The 21,806-nt window shown below is 53.6% G+C and overlaps 1 protein-coding gene across 10 annotated transcripts in view; it reads right to left on the reverse strand.

Annotated features, from left to right (window-relative positions):
- Positions 1-2,501: 2,501 nt before the first annotated feature.
- Positions 2,502-21,806, reverse strand: part of RAB11FIP3 (RAB11 family interacting protein 3) — a 72,806-nt gene continuing 53,501 nt past the window's right edge. For 6 of the 10 annotated variants that reach the window (XM_086854223.1, XM_023936471.2, XM_023936465.2 and 3 more), the window contains 10 exons: positions 18,714-18,848; positions 15,779-15,814; positions 13,227-13,320; positions 11,755-11,858; positions 9,493-9,633; positions 8,613-8,694; positions 6,824-6,961; positions 5,849-6,004; positions 5,349-5,489; positions 2,502-4,643 (listed from right to left, as the gene is read on the reverse strand). In XM_086854223.1, coding sequence (XP_086710349.1) covers positions 4,530-4,643; positions 5,349-5,489; positions 5,849-6,004; positions 6,824-6,961; positions 8,613-8,694; positions 9,493-9,633; positions 11,755-11,858; positions 13,227-13,320; positions 15,779-15,814; positions 18,714-18,848 — 1,141 coding nt within the window. In that variant the 3' untranslated portion in view covers positions 2,502-4,529. The remainder of the gene's footprint in view (positions 4,644-5,348; positions 5,490-5,848; positions 6,005-6,823; positions 6,962-8,612; positions 8,695-9,492; positions 9,634-11,754; positions 11,859-13,226; positions 13,321-15,778; positions 15,815-18,713; positions 18,849-21,806) is intronic. The other 4 variants (XM_086854225.1, XM_086854227.1, XM_086854229.1 and 1 more) reach the window with 1 other exon arrangement.

The following is a 21,806-nucleotide window of genomic DNA, read 5'->3' on the forward strand; positions in this document are numbered from 1 at the left end:
TGGTGACTCCACCACTGCCCTGAGCAGCTGTACCAGTGCCTGACCACCCTTTCCATGAAGAAATTTCCCCAATATCCAATCTAAACCTCCCCTGGCCCAGCCTGAGGCCGTTCCCTCTCCTCCTGTCCCTGTTCCCTGGCAGCAGAGCCCAACTCCCCCCGGCTGTCCCCTCCTGTCAGGGAGTTGTGCAGAGCCAGAAGGGCCCCCTGAGCCTCCTTTTCTCCAGGCTGAGCCCCTTTCCCAGCTCCCTCAGCTGCTCCTGCTGCTCCAGCCCCTTCCCAGCTCTGTTCCCTTCCCTGGACACGCTCCAGCCTCTCAGTGTCTGCCTTGTGAGGGGCCCAGAGCTGCCCCAGGGCTGGAGGTTTGTCAGTGCTCAGCCCCCTGAGCTGGGTGGAAGGGCTGGAGCTGGGCTGGGACCAGCTCTGGAGCTGTTCTGAAGGATGCAGAGACCTCCAGAGCTTTAGGGCTTTTCTGGAGCAGTTTTGAAAAGGCTGGAGAGGTTTTAAGCCATTCAGAGCCCTCATCAGAGGAGGTACAGAAGAGCTGAAGTGCTTTAGAGCAGCTCTGATTAATTTTTTATGAGTTTTTGAGCAGCTTTGGAGTCGTTTTAGGGTTGCCTGTGGCCCTCTGATGTTGCTCAGAGGGGGTTTAGGGTGGTTGCAAACTGTTTGAGTTTAGAGCTGTTATTAAAAAGTTTTAACTCTGTTGAGAGGCACATGAGGAAGGTCCAGAGGGGTTTCAAGGGCCTTTTGGAGGCTGTTGGGGCACTTGAGGAGTTTCACAGCTGCACAGAGGAGGCTTGGAGAGCTTCAGAGCTGCCACGAGGCCTTTTCTATGATCCGTTTTGAGCTATTTCGAGGAGTTTTAGAAGAGTTTAGAGGGCTTCAAGTGCTACTTTGAAGCAGTTTGAGCATCTTGGTGCCTTTCAGGGCTGGTTGGAGGAGCACGAGAGATGTTTGAGCAGTTCAAGTGGTTCAGTAACGGCCAGAGTTCCATCCTTCCAGAGCCTCAGCTGCCCAAAGGTGATTTACAGCTCCTTGAAGCAACCCAGCCCCACAGAAATACCCCCAGAATTATTTACTTACCCCATTTCTAGAGCAGCTTCAAGATGTTGGAGGCTGAGATTTCAGAGGAATTTTTAAAAGGATGTTTTAGGGAAACCTTTGGTGCACTCTAGAGCTGCCTGGAGGGTGCAGAGCAATTGGGAATGCTACAGAGCTGATTTACAGATGCTCAGAGATGCTTTGGAGGTGCCCAGAGATGGTTTAGAGCAGCTCAGAGATGGTTTAGAGATGTTCAGGGACTTTTAGGGCAACTCAGAGATGGTTTAGAGGTGCTTGGGGACATTTAGGGCAGCTCAGGGATGTTCTAGGGCAGCTCAGAGATGGTTTAGAGAAGCTCAGAGATGTTTTAGAGGTACTCAGGGATATTTAGGGCAGCCCAGGGATGTTCTAGGGCAGCTCAGGGATGTTTTAGAGCAGCTCCAGGATGTTTCAGAGGTACTCAAGGATGTTTAGGGCAGCTCAGGAATGGTTTAGACCAGCTCAGGGACAGTTTAGGGCAGCTCAGGGATGGTTTGGAGGAGCTCTGGGATGGTTTTGGGCAACTCTGGGACGTTTTATGCAGCTCAGGGATATTTTAGAGCATGTCAGGGACATTTTGGACCGTGTCAGGGATGTTCTGGGACAGCTCTGGGATGTTTTGGAGCAGCTGTGGGGATGTTTTGGAGCCTCAGTGCTGCTTGGAGCAGTGTGGAGCAATCTGGGGGGTTTCAGAGCGCTCAGGGTGTGTCAGAGGCTCTCGCCAGCTCTGCTGCAGCTCCAGGGCTGCTCGGAGCAGTTCAGAGGAACAGTCTGGAGCCATCCGGAGGCACGGCGGGAGCTGGGAGGGGATTTTGCACGTTCAGGCCCTTTGGGGCGGCTTAAAGGGGTGGGGAGGGGTGGAGGAGGCTTAGAGGGGTGGGGAGCAGCTTAGCAGGGAGGTGAGGGCGTTTAAGGGATTTTTTGGAGCAGTTCAGAGCAGCCGAGTGCTCCGAGGGAGTTCTCCCGGTGCAGAGGGAAGGGAAAGCTCCGTGTTCCTGCCTGGAGCAGACCCACGAGTCCCTGTCCCAGCCTGTCCCTGGGCAGCAGGATCAGCTCCCAGGGTCCCTCACCCCACCTGGATCCTCCAGGAAGGTGAAGGTGGAATTTCCCCGTTCCCACCCACACAGCTTGGCTGGCTGGGGAGATTTTGGCTCCCTTCGACCTTGATCCCTCTGGAATCAGCCGAGTCCAGCCTCCCTCATCCTCATCCTCATCCTCCCAAAATCAGGACATTCCAGCCAGGTCCAGCCTCCCTCATCCTCATCCTCCCAAAATCAGGGCACTCCTTGGTACAGGAGCGTTTCCACTCCATCCAGCCCCCCTGGAGATCCAGCACTTGGATATTTGGGATGCTCCAATCCAGCACTCGGATCCTCAGGATGCTCCAATCCACCTCTGTGGAAAAAAACTCTCTGGGCATGAATAGTAACAGCTTTTAATCCGACAAGAATTGATACATCAGTTAAGACAATACCGTTTTTGCCTCTTTTTTGGGGGTCTTCCTTCACATACCGGTTGGGAAAGAGGAACATTTTCAGGATGTAGAGTTTTTGTTTTTGTTTTTCTCTCTCCATAGGGCCTTTAAAGCATGGTGAATGTGCAAGTCAGTGCTTTTTGTTTGCTTAAAACTTTTTTTTTTTTTTTTTCCCGGTGCTTATTTACAGTTACAGTACCTCTGTGAGAGCGACAGGAAAAAACAAACGATTGTTTGAGACCTGGGGATCCGAGATCCCAAGTCGAGAAAGGCAGATCTCCAATATTTATATATTTATACATATATATATATATATGCTTTTGTGTATACACAGATACATTTCTCTCTTCTTTTAAAGTATTAAAAAAATGGATCAACCTTCATTCTATAAAAATACCTACTCTACAAGATAGAAAAATTTTCCCTCTCCAAGTATACACTGATTTACACCCAAAGCTTCTCTGGAAATGTACATTACGTGGCTTCTTCCCGCGGCCTCGGGGCAGGGAGGGGGGAAGGGAGGGGTGGGAGCCGGGGAGGGCTGGGGTGCAGGAGCTGGCCCGGGGTTTGGGGTTCCCCCTGACCCTGCTGGGGGATGAACACCGGGGGTCCCCCGGGATAAGGCGGTGACAGCGGCCGTGGCTCCCCGGCAGGGTCACCCACCCCGAGGGCTGCGAGGGACTCGGGGAGGAGCAGGCACCCCCTGGGATTGCTGTGGCTTCTGCTTCCAGGCCGTGCTGGCATTCCCAGAAGCTGGCGAGCAGGGAGAGGAACCGCTGGCTGAAGCCGATCCCTGGGGTTCCGCCGGCTGTCTCCTCCCGGGAGCGCAGGGGGTGCCACGGCCGCTGCCAGCCAGCCCGGAGCTGTCTGATGTAAACATGGCTTTTGTTTCCCAGGGAGCTGCAGGCTCCTCTCCCCACGGGCACGGAGATCCAGGGATGAGGAACGAGCGCGGCTCCTCCAGCCCCGGGAACAGAGGGAAAGGCAGCCGGAGCGGGCTCTCCCTCCAGGGCTGCAGCTATCACCAGCAGAGCCCTGCTCCGGCTGGCAATGGCACAGGCCACTGTCCCCAGGCCAGGGACTTTGGGAGGTGAGTGGGGAGCTCGGGCCTCTCCGCTGCAGCCCCCAGAGCGCTGCGTGTCCCACGGGCAGGAGCGGCCCCCGCTGCGGGGCGAGGAGCGGCAGCCGTGTGTGACACAGCCCGAGTGCCTGTCCCCAGCTGGGGACCAGGGGCAGCTCCCCCCGGAGCCACCTCAGGGCAGAGCCCGGCAGGAGGAGGAGGAGGAGGAGGAGGAGGGAGCGGAGCCGGGATGCCGAGACGTGCCGACAGTACTGAGCCACAGACAGCAAAAATAAATAAGGAGGGAGGTGACCAAGTGCGCTCACGCCCTGTCCCCAACACCCCCGGGCTGCCCCTGCAGCCACTGAGGGCTCTGCAGGAGCACGGGGCAAGCATGGCTGAGCCAGCTGGATGAGGACATTTGCATTAAGTTAATTAAAAAAAAACAAACAAAACCCCAAAACAAAACCGAACCCCAACCCTGTGCGAGTCCGGGACGCGCTTCCCTGGCTCCCAGCTCTGCTCGGTGAGTGTGTCAGGGACACTTTGGCACAGCAGACACTGGGGCTGGGCAGGGCAGCAGGGGAAAGTCAGCGCTGTCACTTCCATCTCCGTGCCCATCTCCCGCGGTTCGGAGCGTCCCTCGGAGCGGTGCCTGTCGGGACAGTCCCCAGCACTTCCTGCAGTGTCCCTTTCCTGAGCTTCTCCAGGTTCCCTTTCGCCCTCCACAGCCAGAAGGGCTTCAAAATAACGGAGTCAGACAGCACAGCCTGGCTGCTGGCTTTCCTTTTCCCTGGTCCGTGGCTCAGTCACCCCCCGAGCTGAGGCTTCCTTGTGCCTTCATCAAGTGCAAAGACGTTTGGAGTCCCTCTTCATCCTCTCAGAGCACCAAATCCAGCGAGGAGCGCAGCCCTTACTTGACTTCCAGGATGGAGGGGTTGGTCTCCATGATAGCCACGATGATCCTGTCAATGTAATCCTGCAGGCGGAAGTTGATCTCCTCCTGCTTCTGGATTGCTTCCATGAGCTGCAGCAGAGGGAGGGAAGGGAGGGAGAGGTCACTGCCTGACACTGCTGAGAGCTTCCCGTGGCTCTGAGCATCCATGGGTGTCTCCCTGGTTCTTCACTCTGGACTGGGATAGTCCTGACCCTGTTTAAGTGGCCAGGGAAAACTGGTTCTGCTCACTCCTGTCCTTCCTCAAGCTCTCAGCCTGATGGGGCCCTGGAGAGAGCAGGGAGCATCACGTTCCCCAAAATATCCAGGGGTGTTTCCCCACTTCCTGAGGTGTTAAAGATTTAATTCCAGTGAATGTGCAGGCTCAGCCACCCGTGGTTTGTGCTCAGGGGGAACATGTGCTGGAGGAGTTGGCATCTCCAGGGAGAATGTTCTGGCTCCCAGGGGTTTAAAGACAGCTCCAGACAGATGGACAGAGCCCTTGGTGGCTGCTCTGTCCTGGAAGGGGAAGGCTGTCCCCAGGCAGGCAAAGCAGAGCTGCCAGGGTTTGGGCAGGGAGCAGCTTCCCTGTTCCCAGGAGGGAGGGCTGGGAGGCTGGCTAAGTCCTGAGAGCTCTACAGATAATTGTGTGATGATTTCTTTGCTCTTGCCAGCTTTCAGGGGAATTTTGGGTGTGAGCTGGGCCACAGACAGGGCACATCAACTCCTGCCAGGCCATGCCAGGTGCAGGCACCCAGGAAGGTGCAGTCTGAGCCAGCAGCTCCTCACAGCACGTACCTCATCTCTGGAGACAGAGCTGATCTCCGCTGCCAGGGACTCGGAGAAGGAGGCTGAGAACAGGTTCTTGGCTCCCTGGATGCTCAGGTTGATGATCTGCCCGTTCAGTTCATCGTTCTGCTCCTTCAGGTTCCTGTTATCCTGTTCACACACACAAACCACACGCTGCTGGGGCACCTGGTGCTCAGAGCTGATCCAGCCTGGCAAAGGCACACAGGGGCTTCCATCCTAACACAGCTCACACAGTGCTGGGAGCAGCACTTGGGTCGCTGCCCAGAGGTTCCAGAGAACCTCTGAAAGCATGAGATACACTGTGAAGATCCAGAGAGAAGGGCTCCTGCTGTCCCTGAGAAAGCACCAACCTCCCTCTCCCAGGACAGCAGAGCAAGTCAGCCCTAGGCTCCTGGATCCACTCCATCTCTTGGGAGAGAGCCCCAGGACCCTGCTGGTCCTCCCTTGGCATCAGGGAATTGTTTCCCTGCCAGCCCAGGCCTCCTTACCTGCTTGAGCTGCTTGATCTCCTGCTCCAGCTCTGTCTCCCGTGTCCTGCTGTTGTATTCCTGCAGCCCCATGCTGCTGCTCCGGCCCCTGCGCTGCTCCGCCTCCAGCTTGAAGAGCTGCAGGTGCTCCAGCTGCTTCCTGAGGTCCTCAATGAGCTGCAGAGCAAGGCAAGGGGACAGCTGAGTGCCACAGGCCCCAGAGATCCAGCAGCAGCCTCTGGATGTGGCTGCCCCATCCCTGGAAGTGTCCAAAGCCAGGCTGGATGGAGCTTGGAGCAACCTGGGACAGTGGGAGGTGTCCCTGCCCATGGCAAGGGGTGGAACGAGATGGGCTTTGAGATCCCTCCCAACCCAAACCATTCCATGATTGAATTCCTTTCTGGGGGGCACTTGGTTTTCTCTTCCTCCTTCACACCTCCAGCAAGCAGGAGATGGGGAGCTACTAAAATATGTGAGCACAGCCCTGGAATGACCCTGTTGGAGGGCTGGGTTTGGGTCTGCAGCAGCACAGACCCCCTCAGCAGTGTGGGTCCCTCCCCAGGCAGCTCCTTCCTGCTGCAGGGCTGGGTCCCCTCCTCACCCCAGAGCCCTCAGTGACACCACAGTGACAATTAATGGCACTTTGGGCCCAAGGCTCCTTCCCTGCCACCACAGCCAGCCCTGCTTGGGCCTCCAGCTGGAATCAGCAGGCACAGATGATGGGAGGACTGGGGGGTGTGCTCCAGGTGCCTCTGCCACTGCTCCTTCCAGGCAGGAAGGGAAAGGGCCAGGGTGGCACAGCCCCCTTGCAGGGACGATGCTGGATGAATTTCAGAGCAGCAGAAGTGACTGAGGTGCTGCAGCTCAGCTGCTGAACCCCTTTCCTCTGCCCAGGCAGCACCCACTGCTCCGGTCACACCCAGTTCTGGAGAGGCTGCCAAGGCCACATTCCCACATTTTCGGGACAGGGCTGTGGCAGGCCCAGGCTCCACTCACCTCCTGCGTCGACTCCTTCTCCTTCTGGAACTGGTGCCTCTCCTGACTCAGCTTGTCCCCCATCTTCCTCTTTTTCTCCTGCTCCTCTGTGAGCTGCACAGTGAGGTCCTCGATCTCATCCAGCAGCTTCTGCTTCTCCTGCAAGGACACGAGGAGCCGCAGTGAGAGGCCCGGCTCGGCGCTGGCTCCACAGGGAACGCTCCTCTCCTGGCGCCTGAGGAGGCTCTGCCTGCTGGGATCTCATCTGCTCAGGGTGCCAGGGCTTGGGGCTTTGGCAGCACTGAGGGAGGCAGAAAGGGATGGCTCCAGAGTGAATCCACAGGAATATCTATGCTCGTGCTGTTTTCTGGGAAGCACGGTGCTGGCGTGGGATGGGCTGGGAGGGACCGGGGCCAGCACGGCGGCTCCAGGCCAAGGAGACATTAAATCATAAAGCTCCTTATGTCTGGGTTTCAGAAAACTCCTGAATCTGAGGTCTCTACCCCCACTCTTGGTTTCAGATGTGAAAGGTTTTAATTGAGGACTGATCCAAGAAGGAATAAACAGTTCAAGCTGGGGTGTAAAACACAAAGCCCAGCTCTGTTCCCTTCTCCTCCCCAGTGTTTGGGATGCAGGTGAGGATGCCAACAGCCCCTAGAGCAGCACCTTCTGCCTGTGACCAGCTCACTACCCCCTTGCTGGGCCCACAGCTCCCAGTCCCATGGGAAAGGATTTGGCTTTCAGAACTCCACAAATGTCACAAGCCCCTCTCCAGTGCTGGTGATGGATGGCCCTGGCAGGGCTGAGGAGGCTCCACGGGGAGCTCCAGATGCTGGCTCGGGGCTGTCCTGCTCCACAAAGCAGCACCAAAGGCACCACAGCAGCAGGAAAGGCAACACTGGACAAAATCCTGATTTTTGGGCACTGGACAGGAGAGCAGCTCCTCAGCCCTGCTTCTCCTGGGCAGAGAGGGGCAGTGACTGCACCTCTTGCTCCTCCTTCACCCCATTCACTGTGGAGAGGAGAACATGGATCAAAACCAACTTCCCATGGCTGAAACACACCAAGGCAGGGAATTTATCCTCAGAGCCACGGGAGTTTTCCTGCCCCCAGCCTCAGCTGTGCTCACCAGGTCCTGGCAGATGCAGACCACCTCAGGAGGGATGGAGCTGCAGCACTCTCCCGTGGGATTAAATGTGGATAAAGTGCCTCAGGCTCTTCAGCTGGGTAAGGAGGTTTGATTTCAGTTCAGTTTTAACTTTAATTCTGCCCCAAGCTCAGCACAGACAAAATGCAGCCCCTGTTTCAGGTGTCCCACTGTAACCCACACTATCCCTAAAGATGAGGCTCTTGCCCATCCCCAGGAGCCTGGGGAAGCCCCCGGCCCTGCACGGCCTCGGATCCTGAGCAGGGTGACAGTGAGAGGGGCTGGGAGGTGACACAGGTCTTTGAAAACTCAACTCACAAATCCCAGGACATGGAGATGGAGCATCCCTGCTCCTCCTCCTCCCCTGCACTGGACTGGCCACAGGGATGGGGACAGGGATGGGGATGAGCTTCCACAAGAGGGCACGAGTCCCTTCCCGAGCAGCCACTGCCACACAGATTTAGCAGGGCTTTATTCCCAGCTTCCAGGCTGAACAGTGGGAAACTGCAAGGATAAATGTGTGGGATTGTGCTGCCCAAAGTGGGGTCTGCAGCGACTGGAAAGTGGAAGCAACTGGTTTGTTACATTAAATGGATCTCATGTTCATGAAAATTCATCCCAAGCCAGAATTTCATCCCAAAACCTGGAACCTCCTGGCCTCACCTCCTCAAGCCTCTCGATGTTGGCTCTCAGACAGGGGACACAGGACCTCAGCTCACTGTTCTCATCATCCAGCTGCTGCAGCCTGCAAAGGGAATGGGTGTGAGACTCGTCCCAGCATCCCACACTGGGGAGAAACAGCCCCAGGAATATTAAACCAAAGGGAAGCCAGCAGGGATTCATCTGTTTGAGGCAGAGCCTGAGATATTTCTGCTGCCAGGGGAAAGAGAGGGGCATCCACACAATCCTGACATCCATCAGGTCCAGTGCTATTCCTTGTTCCAAGGGCTTTTTCAGACCCTGGACAAGCCTCAGCAGCAGAGACAACAGAACAGGGGATCAGAGAATGTCTTTGCATTCCCAGGTAAAACCCCACTGTCTTCATCTTCCATGGACTGCAAGGGATGAACTACAGCAAAACATTCTGGGAAAGCTGGAAAATGCTGTCAAATAACTGACACCTCTCCCACCCCACTTCTTCCTTTGGAATGCAACAGGCAGCACAAAGCACCCTGGCTGGGACACTCTTCCTTTTGGAAGATTCTTCTTTCCCAGGTATTTGCCTGTTTCCATCAAGGTGGAAAACATTTGGGCATTAAAAGAGATCATTTATAGGAAGAGGGATTGACAAATCCCCTCTCCATCCCCATGCTGCAGGGCAGGCACATGGATAAAGGATGGGAGCTAAACTTAAAATGCATCAGAGCAGCTCAAATAAAGAATCTAATATTAGGTCTGTGGGCCAAAGGTGCAAATAACCAAAACTCAGGGTTTGTGGTGACTTTAGTCACACCTTGAACCAATGAAACTCCCTGCCTGCCTCCCTGTGTCCCCCCCAGGCTGCCTGTGCACAGATTGGCTCCAGGAGAGCTCCCAGCCCCACCTGGCCTGCAGGTTCTCGATCTCAATGCTCTTCTCCCTCTCCATTTTGCTGAGCAGCTCCCTCTGCTTCTTGATCTCCTCCAGCAGGGTCTGGTCAGCCCTCAGCTCCTGCTCCTTCAGCTGCTCCTCGAGCGCGTTTGCTCTGCAGACAGGAGAAAGGGAGGATTAAACTTCCCTTAGGCCCCTGGAGCTGCCATCCCAAGGGAGGGACCAGATTCTCTTCTCTTCCCAGTCCCTTTCCCACCCCTCAGGTGAGCTGGGAGAAGCAGATGGTAAAACAAAACAAGTTTCCAGGGAAAATACACCAATCACCATCCCCAAGTGCATCCCAGCAGGAGAAGCAGCACCTTTTCCATCAAAGGCTTCCCAAGTCAGACACCTTAAGGAACACAAGCATGATAATAATTTTACAGCCTGGGAGAGAAGTTCATTTTAAATTATTTTTAAATGTCTTCTATGCATTAGAGTTATTTCTAAGTGCAGCCACATACATCTCTTAATGGGAATCTCAGAGTCACTGAGGCTGGAAAAGACCTTTAAGAACACCTAATCCAAATGTGAATCCCAGAGTTGTGGTTCCACCTGCAGTAGCCATGGCAGAGAAATCCTCCTTCAGCTGTTTCCAGCATGAAGTGGTCTCATCACTCAGAGAAAAGGCAACAGCCTCAAATCTTCCTTTCACTTTCTTGAGATCCCAACAAAAAACAAGGGGTCTGCAGATCACCCTTCCCTGTGTGTCAGCAGAACTGCAGATCACAGAATCCCACAATGGCTTGGGCTGGAAGGGACCTTAAAGCTCATCCCATTCCACACCCCACCATGGGCAGGGACACCTTCCACTGTCCCAGGCTGCTCCAATCCCTGTCCAGTTTGGCCTTGGACACTGCCAGGGATCCAGGGGCAGCCACAGCTTCTCTGGGCACCCTGTGCCAGGGCCTGCCCACCCTCCCAGGGAACAATTCCTTCCCAATATCCCATCCATCCCTGCCCTCTGGCAGTGGGAGCCATTCCCTGTGTCCTGTCCCTCCATCCCTTGTCCCAAGTCCCTCTGCAGCTCTCCTGGAGCCCCTTTAGGCCCTGCAAGGGGCTCTGAGGTGTCCCTGGAGCCTTCTCCTCTCCCAGCAGTTCCAGGGATGGGGCTGGGAGATGGAATTTATGCAATGGCTTTGCCCAGGGGAAGGCTTTTCCCAGCTGCTCCCAGCACTGAGCTCACCCAGAGCCAGCTGACAGCTCCAGGCCAAGCTGCTGAAGTGAAAACATTTCCCTCTCTCCCAAGTTTATCAGGGCTTAGGGAAACCTTTGTTTGAGTGGCTCAGTTCCCTGCCATGGCTGTTACTTAACAGAATTACAGCCCTATAGATAAACTGTGCTGGGTTTATCTGCCCAGGGTAAAGATATGCTGGGAGAGAGGAGCCTGGCAGATTAGCACACACAGGGATTACATCATGTGGGATCCAAAGGGCTGCAGCCCAGCCAGGATCCAGCAGGAGGCAAACCTTGGAGCTCCAGAGACCATTTGAAAGGGGCTTATGGGGCAGGAAAATAAATATAAATATATATTTAATAAATTTATATATTTAATATATATTTAATATATATTTAATATATATTTAATATATATTTAATATATAAATATATAGTAAATATAAAAAGAAATATCAATATCTCTATATATATATAGAGAGAGAGAGAGAGAAAATATATCTCTGTCTCTATATATTGATATATATTTCAATATCTATATCTATATCTATATATATCTCAATATATATATCTATATACATGAAAGGCAAGAACCAGAGTTCCAGAGACCTTTTGGGAGGGACACATGGAGCAGGGAAGCACATCAACAAGAATTAAAATAAATACAGATCCACAGATCATGGATTCCAACTCCCAGCCCTGCACAGACACCCCAACAACCCCACCCTGTCCATCCCTGGCAGCTCTGTCCAAACACTCCTGGAGCTCTGGCAGCCTCGGGGCCGTGTCCATTCCCTGGAGAGCCTGGGCAGTGCCAGCACCTCTGGGGGAAGAACCTTTCCCTGACACAGCTCCAGCAATTAAAAGCTGTATGTAAAAATCACTAAAGGCCAATTCCTGGAGCTCCAGAGAACTTAAGCACATAAAATATAAAATCTCTGTGTCACTGTGTCCTGTTCTCAGCTGGGATGGAGTCAATATCCCTGGTAAGGGCTGTGGTTTGGATTTGGGAAGGGGCTGGAGCCCGTGGAAGGGAAAGGCTCCCAGGTGAGGCTCCTACCTGTGCACCAGCTGCAGGTTCTCCTGCCGGAGGCGGCTGTGCTGCTCCCCGTTGGCAGCCGTGTCCTTCTCCAGCTCTGTCACCCGCTTCTCCAGGAACACCACCTGCCAGCAGGGACACAGATCAGCCTCTGGGCATCCCCAATCCCACAGCAGCTCCCACATCATCCCCAAACAAGGAGGGTTCCCACTGGAATTGGGCAGTCGTGCCTTGATTTAAAACATCCTTTTCCACCCCGGTTTCCTGGGGTTTGATGGCTCCCAGGTACCAGTTTGGGGCCAAACACTTCACTCTTTCCTTCCTTCAACCCCTTCCTGATGACATCCTAGAAGGAGTCTAGAGGGAGAGATCCTGCTGGATCTCCAGAGCTGGAACAGGATGGAAGCCCTGGATTTACAGATGGAGGGATCAATGCCAACTGCTGGGGAAGGAGCAGAGGTGAGGATTTTCTCCCTGTCCCTGTACCGGGTTTATTCCAGCTGTATCTCCATTTAATTAATTCAAATTCATTCAAATTCCATAAACAATCTTGGGGGAGAAGAAAAACAATCATGGTTCTGGGAGAAGGGCAGGAGACATGGGAATATTAAAGAGGCCATGCACACAAGGCCTTTCCCAGCAGTGCCTTTTCCATCAAAAGTTTCCCAAGTCAAACGCCTTAGGGAACCCAATTATTTTATTCAACTTCCAGCCTTGGAAAAATATTGATTTTTATTTATTTTTTAAAGGTCTTCCCTGCATTATAATTATTTCCAAGTGCAGCCACACACATACACATTTCTCTTTCACACACAGCTCCTCAGTACATTGATATCCCAGAGCTAAAAAGCCATTCCCAAAGAGTTTCAGGACTTCAGTAGACATTTATACAATCTTAGCTTCTTTTCCATGTTTTTTAACTAGGGATACTCAAACAAAATCTTTCCTGTGCTCCCATCTTATCCTACAACTCTTTCCTTGTAACACCCCAGGAAAACCCATCAGCACCAGCACAAAATCAGCTCTGCCCTGACAGCACGAGCGGAGTGTGCCAAGGAGAGAAGTTCCTGTTTCACACTGGGTGGGTTGCCTCAGAAAAACAGAACCTGAGAATATTTTCTTGTGTGAAGGAGAAGTGAAAATGCTGCCTGTGAACAGCCCATTCCTCCTCCCAGCACTCTGGGGAAAGCCACTGCCCCCAAAGAAGGATCCAGTGTCACATCCTGACCCTGCCCAGCACATGGAGTGCTCTCCTCCTCCATCCCCTCCCTGGGGAGGGCTTCCCACGCCCCACCTGCACTCAGAGAGGAGCTTCAGCCTGATCCTGCCTGGAGCACTGCAAGGCACTGAATCCTGCAGGGAACACAGCACCTCTCCCATAATCCTGACCCCATAATCCTTCCCTCAACATCTCCGCAGAGCTCAGCAGCACGAATCAGCCTGATCCCCACGGCACAGCTGAGCTTTTGGCACAGGAGGGAAGGGGCCCTCACCTTGTCCGTGATGTCCTCGTCCGTGCACTCCAGGTTCTCCCGGTAGGATTCCTCCATCACCCCCACGGCCAACGAGCTCGTCTGGTGCAGCTGCCTGAAACAGAGACAAACCACCCCGACCCACAGCAGCACCGGCATCAGCGCCAGCACCGGCACCATGGCACCACCTCCCGCCCTCCTCAGCCTCTCCAAAGGGATTTATCAGCACTGCCCTGGAATGCTGGATGTGCCCCTCACCACGGAGTTCTCCAGGGAAAGCCAGCCCCTGGCAGTGCCCGCGGGGCAGACGTGGACACGCTCCCGGGACTTCACACCGGGATCATTGCTCTTGCTCTTTGGAATGGGAAGAGATAAGAGCTCTCTCTTCCCACTTTCTTTCCTCAGCACCTTATCCTTTGCTGGATAATCCCAAGGTGTGGATTATGCAGCAAAGGCCAGAGTACTCCCAGTGTGATAAGGCTGGGAAGAAGTGTGGGTGTAAGGGGAGGGAGGGGACAAACCCCCTGAGGCTGCTGTGACCCCCCAGCCCAGGCTGAGCTAATCATTAACCTCGGGACAGCGGTGTCCCCAGCTTTGTGACGAGCTAAAGGACACCCTGGGGAGCCACCCCTCGGCAGGGCTGGGAATCTGCTCTGGAGAGAGGGCTGTGTTCCAGCCCTGGGACCCCAGGAAGGAGGAGAACACTCTGCTCTCCTGCTTTGAGCAGGGGATGGATGACAAAACCACAGAGGTCTCTTTAAACCTCAGTTTTTCTTAGGAATTTGTACCATTGGCTCTCAGATTCCTCCCACTACACAGTGTGTTCATGCCAGGACTCACTAAGCACAACTGGCATTTACCAAGAGACCACAGCCTGATTTTGCATCCTCACCCTCAGTTTATATTTAGATTTTAAAGTCTCAGGCACATTTGTCATTTAAATTGTGCCAAGCACAACAGGGCTTAAGCAGCTGAGATTTCTTGGCACGAGCAGAACCAGGATAACAAAAATGAGGAAAGAGCCTTACCAATCAATTTTCTAAAAGCAAATGTTTTGGGATTATTCACTAATTACAGTATCTGCAACAAAGGATTTGCTCTGGGCTGAGCTTAAGGATTTGGCTCAGCAAAACCCTGTTATCTCCCTCCTTATCACAAACCAAACCTGACTGCTCTTCAACTAACTAATATCTACCCAAGCCCACACATCCCTGCCTCAGAAAAGCAAAGGGCCAGGAGGTCTCAATCCCCCATAAAACAGGGTGTCTCTGTTCCCAAAAGCTCAACTCAAATCCTCCCAAAATTATCTGCACCAGGCACGGGATAAAAACGAGTCCTAAAACAGGAAACCTGGGGACAGGCTGCTCTCCTCAGCCCTCCTTCCTGCCAGTGTTTTTAACAAAGCTCTAGAAAGTAAGAGGAGTGGAAGTAGGAAATGTAATATCAAGGATCTGCTTCCTTTCCAGGAGGGGGAACCGTGCCAGGGGAGATTGCTGAGTGCAGGAAAAAAGGAGAAGGGAAAGGTGTGAGAGCACAGCAGCAGGAAGAGGTGCAGGGAAGCTGCTTGGGTCAGCACAGGGAGCAGAGGAACAGGAACATTCCCAAACTGAGCTGCTCCACCCCAGTCTCCCTGTCCTGCTGGGAAACCAGCAAGGAGAAATCCAACAAGTGCAGAGGGAAATCTCCCCCCCTGAGCGCGGCAGAGGCAGAACAGTGGACATAAGAGTCAGTTTATCCTTAAAATCATGATGGCACGGGAACAGGAGGAATGGGGGAGCTGGGACAGGAAAGATGAGCACCAGGTGATACTGAGAGGGGTGAGAAGGACCCTCTGCTCCAGAGATCCACAGCAAACTGCCTGGATATATCCAATATATCCAATGCCTGTGCAGCCAGGGATCACAACACCCACCCAGAAAAGGTGACTGACATCACACAAAGTGGTCGTGCAAGACAGAAGCAGCACAGCATTAAACCTGGGCTTAAACCAGGGCTAAACCAGGGTTAAACCATTGAACCAGAGTTACCTGCAGCCCACCCAGAGACCCTGACTGAGCAGGGGGAGCTGCTCCCACAAAGCCAAGTCCTGAGGGTGGCAGAGAGTGAAGTAAAACAGGACCAAGAGCTGTCTAAGGCAGCTGGAAATTTTGGGGTGCTGGAGAACCCCTCCAGGTGGGGGCACTGACTGGTCTGGTCCTGTAGACCTCTACAGACATGGTGATACTGGGAGGGGACATCCCAGAGGGATATGTCCTTCTAGAGACTCCTTCCCTCCTCCATGTGCCCCCTGCTATGGCACCAGCAGCACAGAGTGTGAGGAAAAGCCCCCTCCCCATTTTTCCTGGAAGGAATCAGGTTGCCAGCAGCCTCCAGCTGTGTGCACAAGCAAGAAACCTCCATTCCAGAAAAAAGATACCAGAATTTAAAAATTCTTCTTAAAATTAAACCCACTTTTCCCCTGCACTATGGAGCATATCCAGAAATACAACTCTCCATGCTTATTTTGAGTTTTCTTTCCGCGGATCCGGCAGCTCGCACAGATCAAGCAAACAACAACAGGAGTATGAGCTTACCTTGCCACTTTCTTGCTGGAGAGTCTTTTATTTGGGCTGTGAAATGAAGAAAAAACAGGAAAGAGTTAGAAAAGCTGACAGTGGAGAGCCAGGGAAACAGGAAACTGCATGGACTCCAGGGCACATCCTTTGCTGTGGCAGGGAGCGCCCTTGGCATGCACCCCCAAACCCCTGGAAAGGGCAGGAGAGGGGCCACTCCCGTGGTTAACAGCAAGGAATAACAAAGCTCATGGAATAATGCTGGAGAAGAGCTGGCTGCCCCCTGCCACGCTCTGCTCTCCCGCTGATCCCTGCCTGAAAACCGATCCCCAAGGAAAGAGCTAAGAATAGCAGGGAGGCTGGGGGGGTCCAGCCCGGTGCTGATGGCAGACTGAGCCATATGTCCTGCACCCCACAGCACCCCAGGCTTCCCCAGCCACCCCCAGAGCTCCCACGGGCTGGGCATCAATGGCACATCCATCCTTCTGCCCTTCCCACAGCCGTGATCCCACTGGATCCATCCATCCATCCTTGTGCCCTTCCACAGTCTCACTGCTGGGCTCTGGATCCCCAGGGAAGTGCTGCCTGCTCCTGGCTCAGAGGCTTTAGCAGCTGCTGCTGGTGTCCCTGTGTGGATGTTGCAGTGGCAGGGGAGGGGGATGAGCTCTCTCTCCTCATGGATAACCCATGGAGATCACTCCTTGGATCCACGTCTGAGCCAGCTGCCACCATACCACAGCGGTCAGGGATCAGTGTCACCACAGGATGAGCAGCCAAGGGCTGTGTCACCGTGTCCCACCCCCAGGGGACAGGCTGCAGGCTCTCCCTGCTGAGAAAAAAACAGCCTTTTCCAGAACCAGCTCCTTGCTGAGATGGTCCTTCCAATCTTCTGGTCGTGACTGGTGCTGGGGAAGTGGGCAGGGCTTGGATCTCACTCCTCATCTTCCACACATGTTGGTGTCACAAGATGCCACCAGGCCACACCAAATCCTCACTCAGAGATGGCAGCAGGAACAGCTCCAAACCAAGAAGCAACAACTGCATTCCCTGGTGCTTAGCTCCATTTTAGCAAAAATAACAAATAAAATCCTCTGGAAGTCCACTCCTGCCTGTAGCTGCAACATGAGTTCTTCGAAGGAGGGATTAAAAATAGCTTAGGACAATTTGCTTTGTAAAGCAACCCCCAAACCTGCCTGGGGGCTGTTGTCAGGGTGAGCAGCCCTCAGGTCAAAGTGCATCCTCAAATCCCACATTTCCAGGGAGCACAAGAGCCGCTGTTGGCTGGACTTCAAGGCTGCTCAGCGCCCAAGGGGAGGAGGTCAGGCCCTGCTGTTTGCCAGGAACTGCAAGGAATGGCCCCAGCACTGGGGACAAAAATATTTTCCTCTGGAAAAATCTCCTGGGGAAGCGACAGCACCTGCAGTGTCCAAAGGCTGAGACACCAGCAAGGGCATTGCAACAAAACAGAGGCACAAACCACTTCATCCCAAACTCCTGGAGGATTCTTCCCTGCTCTCCCATGCTGTGGGCTGGGGAAGCAGCACCCCAATGCTGGGAGCAAGCTCCACAGTTAATTCCAAGGATAAAACACTGTCTGTGTGCTTGCAGTTTTTACAAGTGAGGCTGTTCTGGGGTGCTTTGTGTTCATCCCAGCTGCCAGAATCCCCTGGAGAAGGTGTCTTCAGGCTTGTCCCAGATTTTGGTCCAGTTCCTGCTGCTCTGGGACTTGTTCCCAGCTCCGAGGGCCTCACGTCAGTGGTGATGCAGAGAGGAGCAGCAGGTCCTGCAGGTCCCACCTCCCATCCACAGCACACCAAGAGAGGCCACTGCCCCTTCCATAAAAGCCCTTGGAACATATTCCCAGTAAATTTGTACTTGGGGAAACCCTGAACACAGATGGAGAGATTGCACCTACTCACAGGGCAAACCAAAACCTATGGGATTCCCACCATGACCATGGGACAGAGAAGCTCCACAGCAAATCCCACCCATCACAGGAGGCTCTGAGGTGTTCCTTCAGCTTTGCAGGTAGATGTGATGGAGAAAACCTGGAATGGAGTGGGGCTTCCAGGGAAAACAGTGTTCTCCTTAATACCTGCATAACCTGAGACCCATCACTGACCCTCAAAGTCTCCAACAGCAAAGACAACAATTTAACCAAGAAAAAGAAAGGGAGAGACTTCTGTTTGCATTAAAAATAATTCAGTTCAAGCTCCTATTTGTTTTCCAGTTCTCCTCCCATAGAAAAGCTCCCAGATAACACTGTGCCTGCAAAGGACAGACAGAGATCAAGAACGTGACCAAAAACCAGATCTGAACAGCCACAGCAGCCATGAGAATAAAGATTTATCACCAGTGGCACCATCCTTCCACCCAGAGGGCTGCAACCAGCTCTGAATGAACAAATCAACAGGAAGAAATCCATGCCCACTTGTCAGACAACACATCCAGCTGCTGCCTGGGTGACCTCCAAAATGCCATTCAGAATCTCCAGACGTTCCTGGGGTCTGTCACATCTCCCCAGCCCATGGTGACACCGGGGTGGGCAGGCTGTGGGTAAAGCTGGGTGAGATTTTACTGCTCCCAAGCCCTGTGGAGCAGGCTGATTCTTCCAGGTTGTTCCTGCAGGAGGACCAGGGGCTGTCCCTGCCCTTCCACACCATTCCCAGTCTTTCCTCGGTGACAGAAATACTGTACACGGCCAGCTGGAACCCACCATGCACAGGCATGCAAAGGGCAGGGAATGCTCTCCTTGTCTGCCAGCCCCCATTAAAGGCACCTCCTCCTGCTCACCCTCCACCAGCTCAGCAGCACCTGGAGCACCTGCAGAGGCTCCCTGGTAAAACTCATCCCCTTTCCCCACCCGCACGGAGAGAGGGAAAAGCCGCGCCAGGCAAGGAGAGCGTTCCCAGGCAGAACATCATCCTGAGGTGGCCACACACACAAGCCCCGTTACCTATTCATTTCAAGATCATTCAGACGAGCAGAAAGATCCTCGAGGCGGTTGATTTGTTTGTGGCACTGGCTACAGTAAAACTCAAAAGCTTCATCTGCGAGAATGCTGTGCAGTTTCGCAGCGAGCGGATCGGTGCTAGAGAGATCACAAGGGTCATGTCAACAGCACAGAACGCACAGGGAGAGGCTGCAGCCGTGGCTTCCACAAGCTGAGGGTCCCTCAAGGTAAGGGAATTTTTGGTGGGAGGTAAGAAATTTGAATTAAAAAGTCAGGGCAGGTTGGGTCGCCTCCCACCATGATTTTCGAAGCCAAATTAAAGCCAATATGGGGTTGTATATAATAATATATAGATAATTTCTAATTTAGAATAGTTTATAACAATACGTAGCTAATTGATAATTTGTAATTGCCCAATAGAATTTATATAGTTGATAATTAACAACACTTCCATCACCCTCCTCCCAGAGACTCCCAGCAGCTGAGCTTGGCCCACATTTCCAAACCCCTGAGCCAATCTCAATCCCCAAGAGCCCAGGGCAGGTGAGGTAAGTGCTTCCCACAAACCTACTGCAAAGTTTATTTTCCAGCAGGATATTCCAGGCACTTTGTCTCAGGAGGCTCCTGGTTTGCCTCAGTAAGTGCAAAATGAACTTGCACTCTGCAGGACTGGGTGCTGTGAGCCAGGGATGAATCTAAGGGAGGTTTAGGCTGGATTGTAGGAAAAGGTTCTCCCCTCAGAGGTGCTGGCACTGCCCAGGCTCCCCAGGGAATGGGCACAGCCCCGAGGCTGCCAGAGCTCCAGGAGTGTTTGGATAACACTCCCAGGGATGCCCAGGGTGGGATTGTTTGGGGTCTGTGCAGGGCCAGGAGCTGGACTGGATGATCCCTGTGGGTCTATTCCCACTCAGGATTTTGTGGGATTCTATGATCCTTCAGTCAGTGTCCCACTTTCCACTGGGATGTTTTAAAAGTAGAGCAGCTGTGCTGCTGCAGACCCACCTTAGTAATGCACAGAGTCAGATTTTCACTGCAAAAAGCTTTTAAGCCAAGATGAAATGGATGGGTGCAGTTTAACCCCTCTCTCCTCCAAAGCAAATCCCACAGGAGCCAAGCAGCAGTGCTGTGCTCCTGCAGGGAATGGGGAAAGGGAATTTGGGAAGGGACATGGGGGTCTGTGGGACTTGCACAGCTTGGGAAGCTGGGAGACACTTCCTCATGATTTGGGCAGGACACAGGGGATTCTGAACAGCAAATGGTTTGTATTAATTTGGGGCCAGACTCCACAAATCCCTCCTGTAAGAAAATGCGCTTCTGGAAGCCACGGACGTGAATCAAAGAAAGGTTAAATAGTGAAAAACCCAAGCAGTTCAGTAGAAGAGACAGGTAAAGGTGTGAGCAAACACAAGCAAGATAAACCCAGCAGGCACCTGGAAGGGGCAGTGAATCCCAGGATACAGAACACAGCAACTCCTGGCCCGGGGTGAGCGCAGGGCTGGGACATCCCGAGGCTCAGCCCCCAGCCCAGGGTCAGGCCTGGAGTCTCTGCTGTCTGTACAGTATTTCCCAGCCCCCTCAGACAGGCTGGACACCAGCAAATTCCAAATTCTCATCTCTTCCCATTCCTGGGAAAAAAGTTCAATTGAAAACCATTCCCTCTTCCTCTCAGGGCAGGTCTGGCCCCGGGATAACCTTTTCCCAGCATCAGACAGGTCGGTGGCTCAGGGTTTGTGCAGGGAAGAGGTGACAGCAGCTCTGTGGCACCTGGGGGGAAGGTGCACTCTCTTCTGGGTGCTCTTGGGTGCATTCCCTTCCCAGGTGCTGCAGCCTGGCCCAGGTGGGAACCCAAATTTAACCAACATTAATCAAAACAAGAAGAGAAGTGTGGAGGAGAAGCCCCAGGGCAGCCTGGCAGCTCCTGGGGTGTGTGCAGATCCTCCTGGCCTCCGGCTGCCCTGGCTCCCTGCCCGTGGAGTGGGTGAGAGCTCAGCCCTGGGGTGCCCCCACCCACTCCAGGAACCTGATGGGTCCCTTCCAGCTCAGCAGATTCTGTGGTTCTACAATACAGTTTTCCTGTGCATCCCTCCATCTCCTGGAACAGCGTTTGTCTTCCACAGGTCCTCGGTGCTGCCTGGTGGCCGGGATGGGCACAAGGAGCTTTTCCCTTTATTTCCCACCAGGAGCTGCAAAGAGGCTTTTCCTACCAGATGGGTGTCCAAGGGTAGACTCAAACACACTAGGACTGGGCAGGGAAGCACCACACCCCACATTGTTCCCTGAAGGCTCCTGGGGTTTGTGTTCATCTTCTGGAGCTGTGGCAGAAGAATTTCTAGAAATTATTCCCATTTAGGGACTCCTGCAGCATGGAAAGGGTCTGTGGTTTTGTGGCCCTTTACAAGCGATGCTGCTCTTTGTATTCAAAATGCAGCCAAAAAACCCATCTAACCCGAACCAGGGCCTGTGGTCCCTTCAGGTGTCTTTAAACACACTGGGGGTGCTCAGGCATGGAATAATTTGGGTGGGAAGGACATTAGAGCTCATCCCATTCTACCCCCCACCATGGGCAGGGACACCTTCCACCATCCCAGGCTGCTCCAAGCCCCATCCAGCCTGGCCTTGGACACTTCCAGGGATCCAGGGGCAGCCACAGCTTCTCTGGGCACCCTGTGCCAGGGCCTGCCCACCCTCCCAGGGAACAATTCCTTCCCAATATCCCATCCATCCCTGCCCTCTGGCAGTGGGAAGCCATTCCCTGTGTCCTGTTCCTTCCTACCCAAAGTCAGAACTGCACAAGACTCAGGGAATGTTTAGGGAAGAACTTCACACACACAGCAATAATCCAAGGGGAGGCTAGACCTGAGAGGCATGAGGAAATCCTCCAGCTCCAACAGCCCCACATTCCTGACTCCAGAGGTTTTGCAGGGTTTATCTCCAGCCTGCCTCCCCAGCAAGCCCCAGCAGAGAGTCTCCAGCACAAACCACCACAACCTGTGTGGCCACGTGCCCAGCGAGCCCCTCCCAACATGGGGAAGATGGGATAAGGTGTGGATCAGATCCAGAGACAGAGCAGAGCAGAGATGGTGCCCTGGCAGAGCA

The sequence above is a fragment of the Cyanistes caeruleus genome, chromosome 17 (genome assembly GCF_971803275.1).
Source record: "Cyanistes caeruleus chromosome 17, bCyaCae1.hap1.1, whole genome shotgun sequence".
Lineage (NCBI taxonomy): Eukaryota > Metazoa > Chordata > Aves > Passeriformes > Paridae > Cyanistes > Cyanistes caeruleus.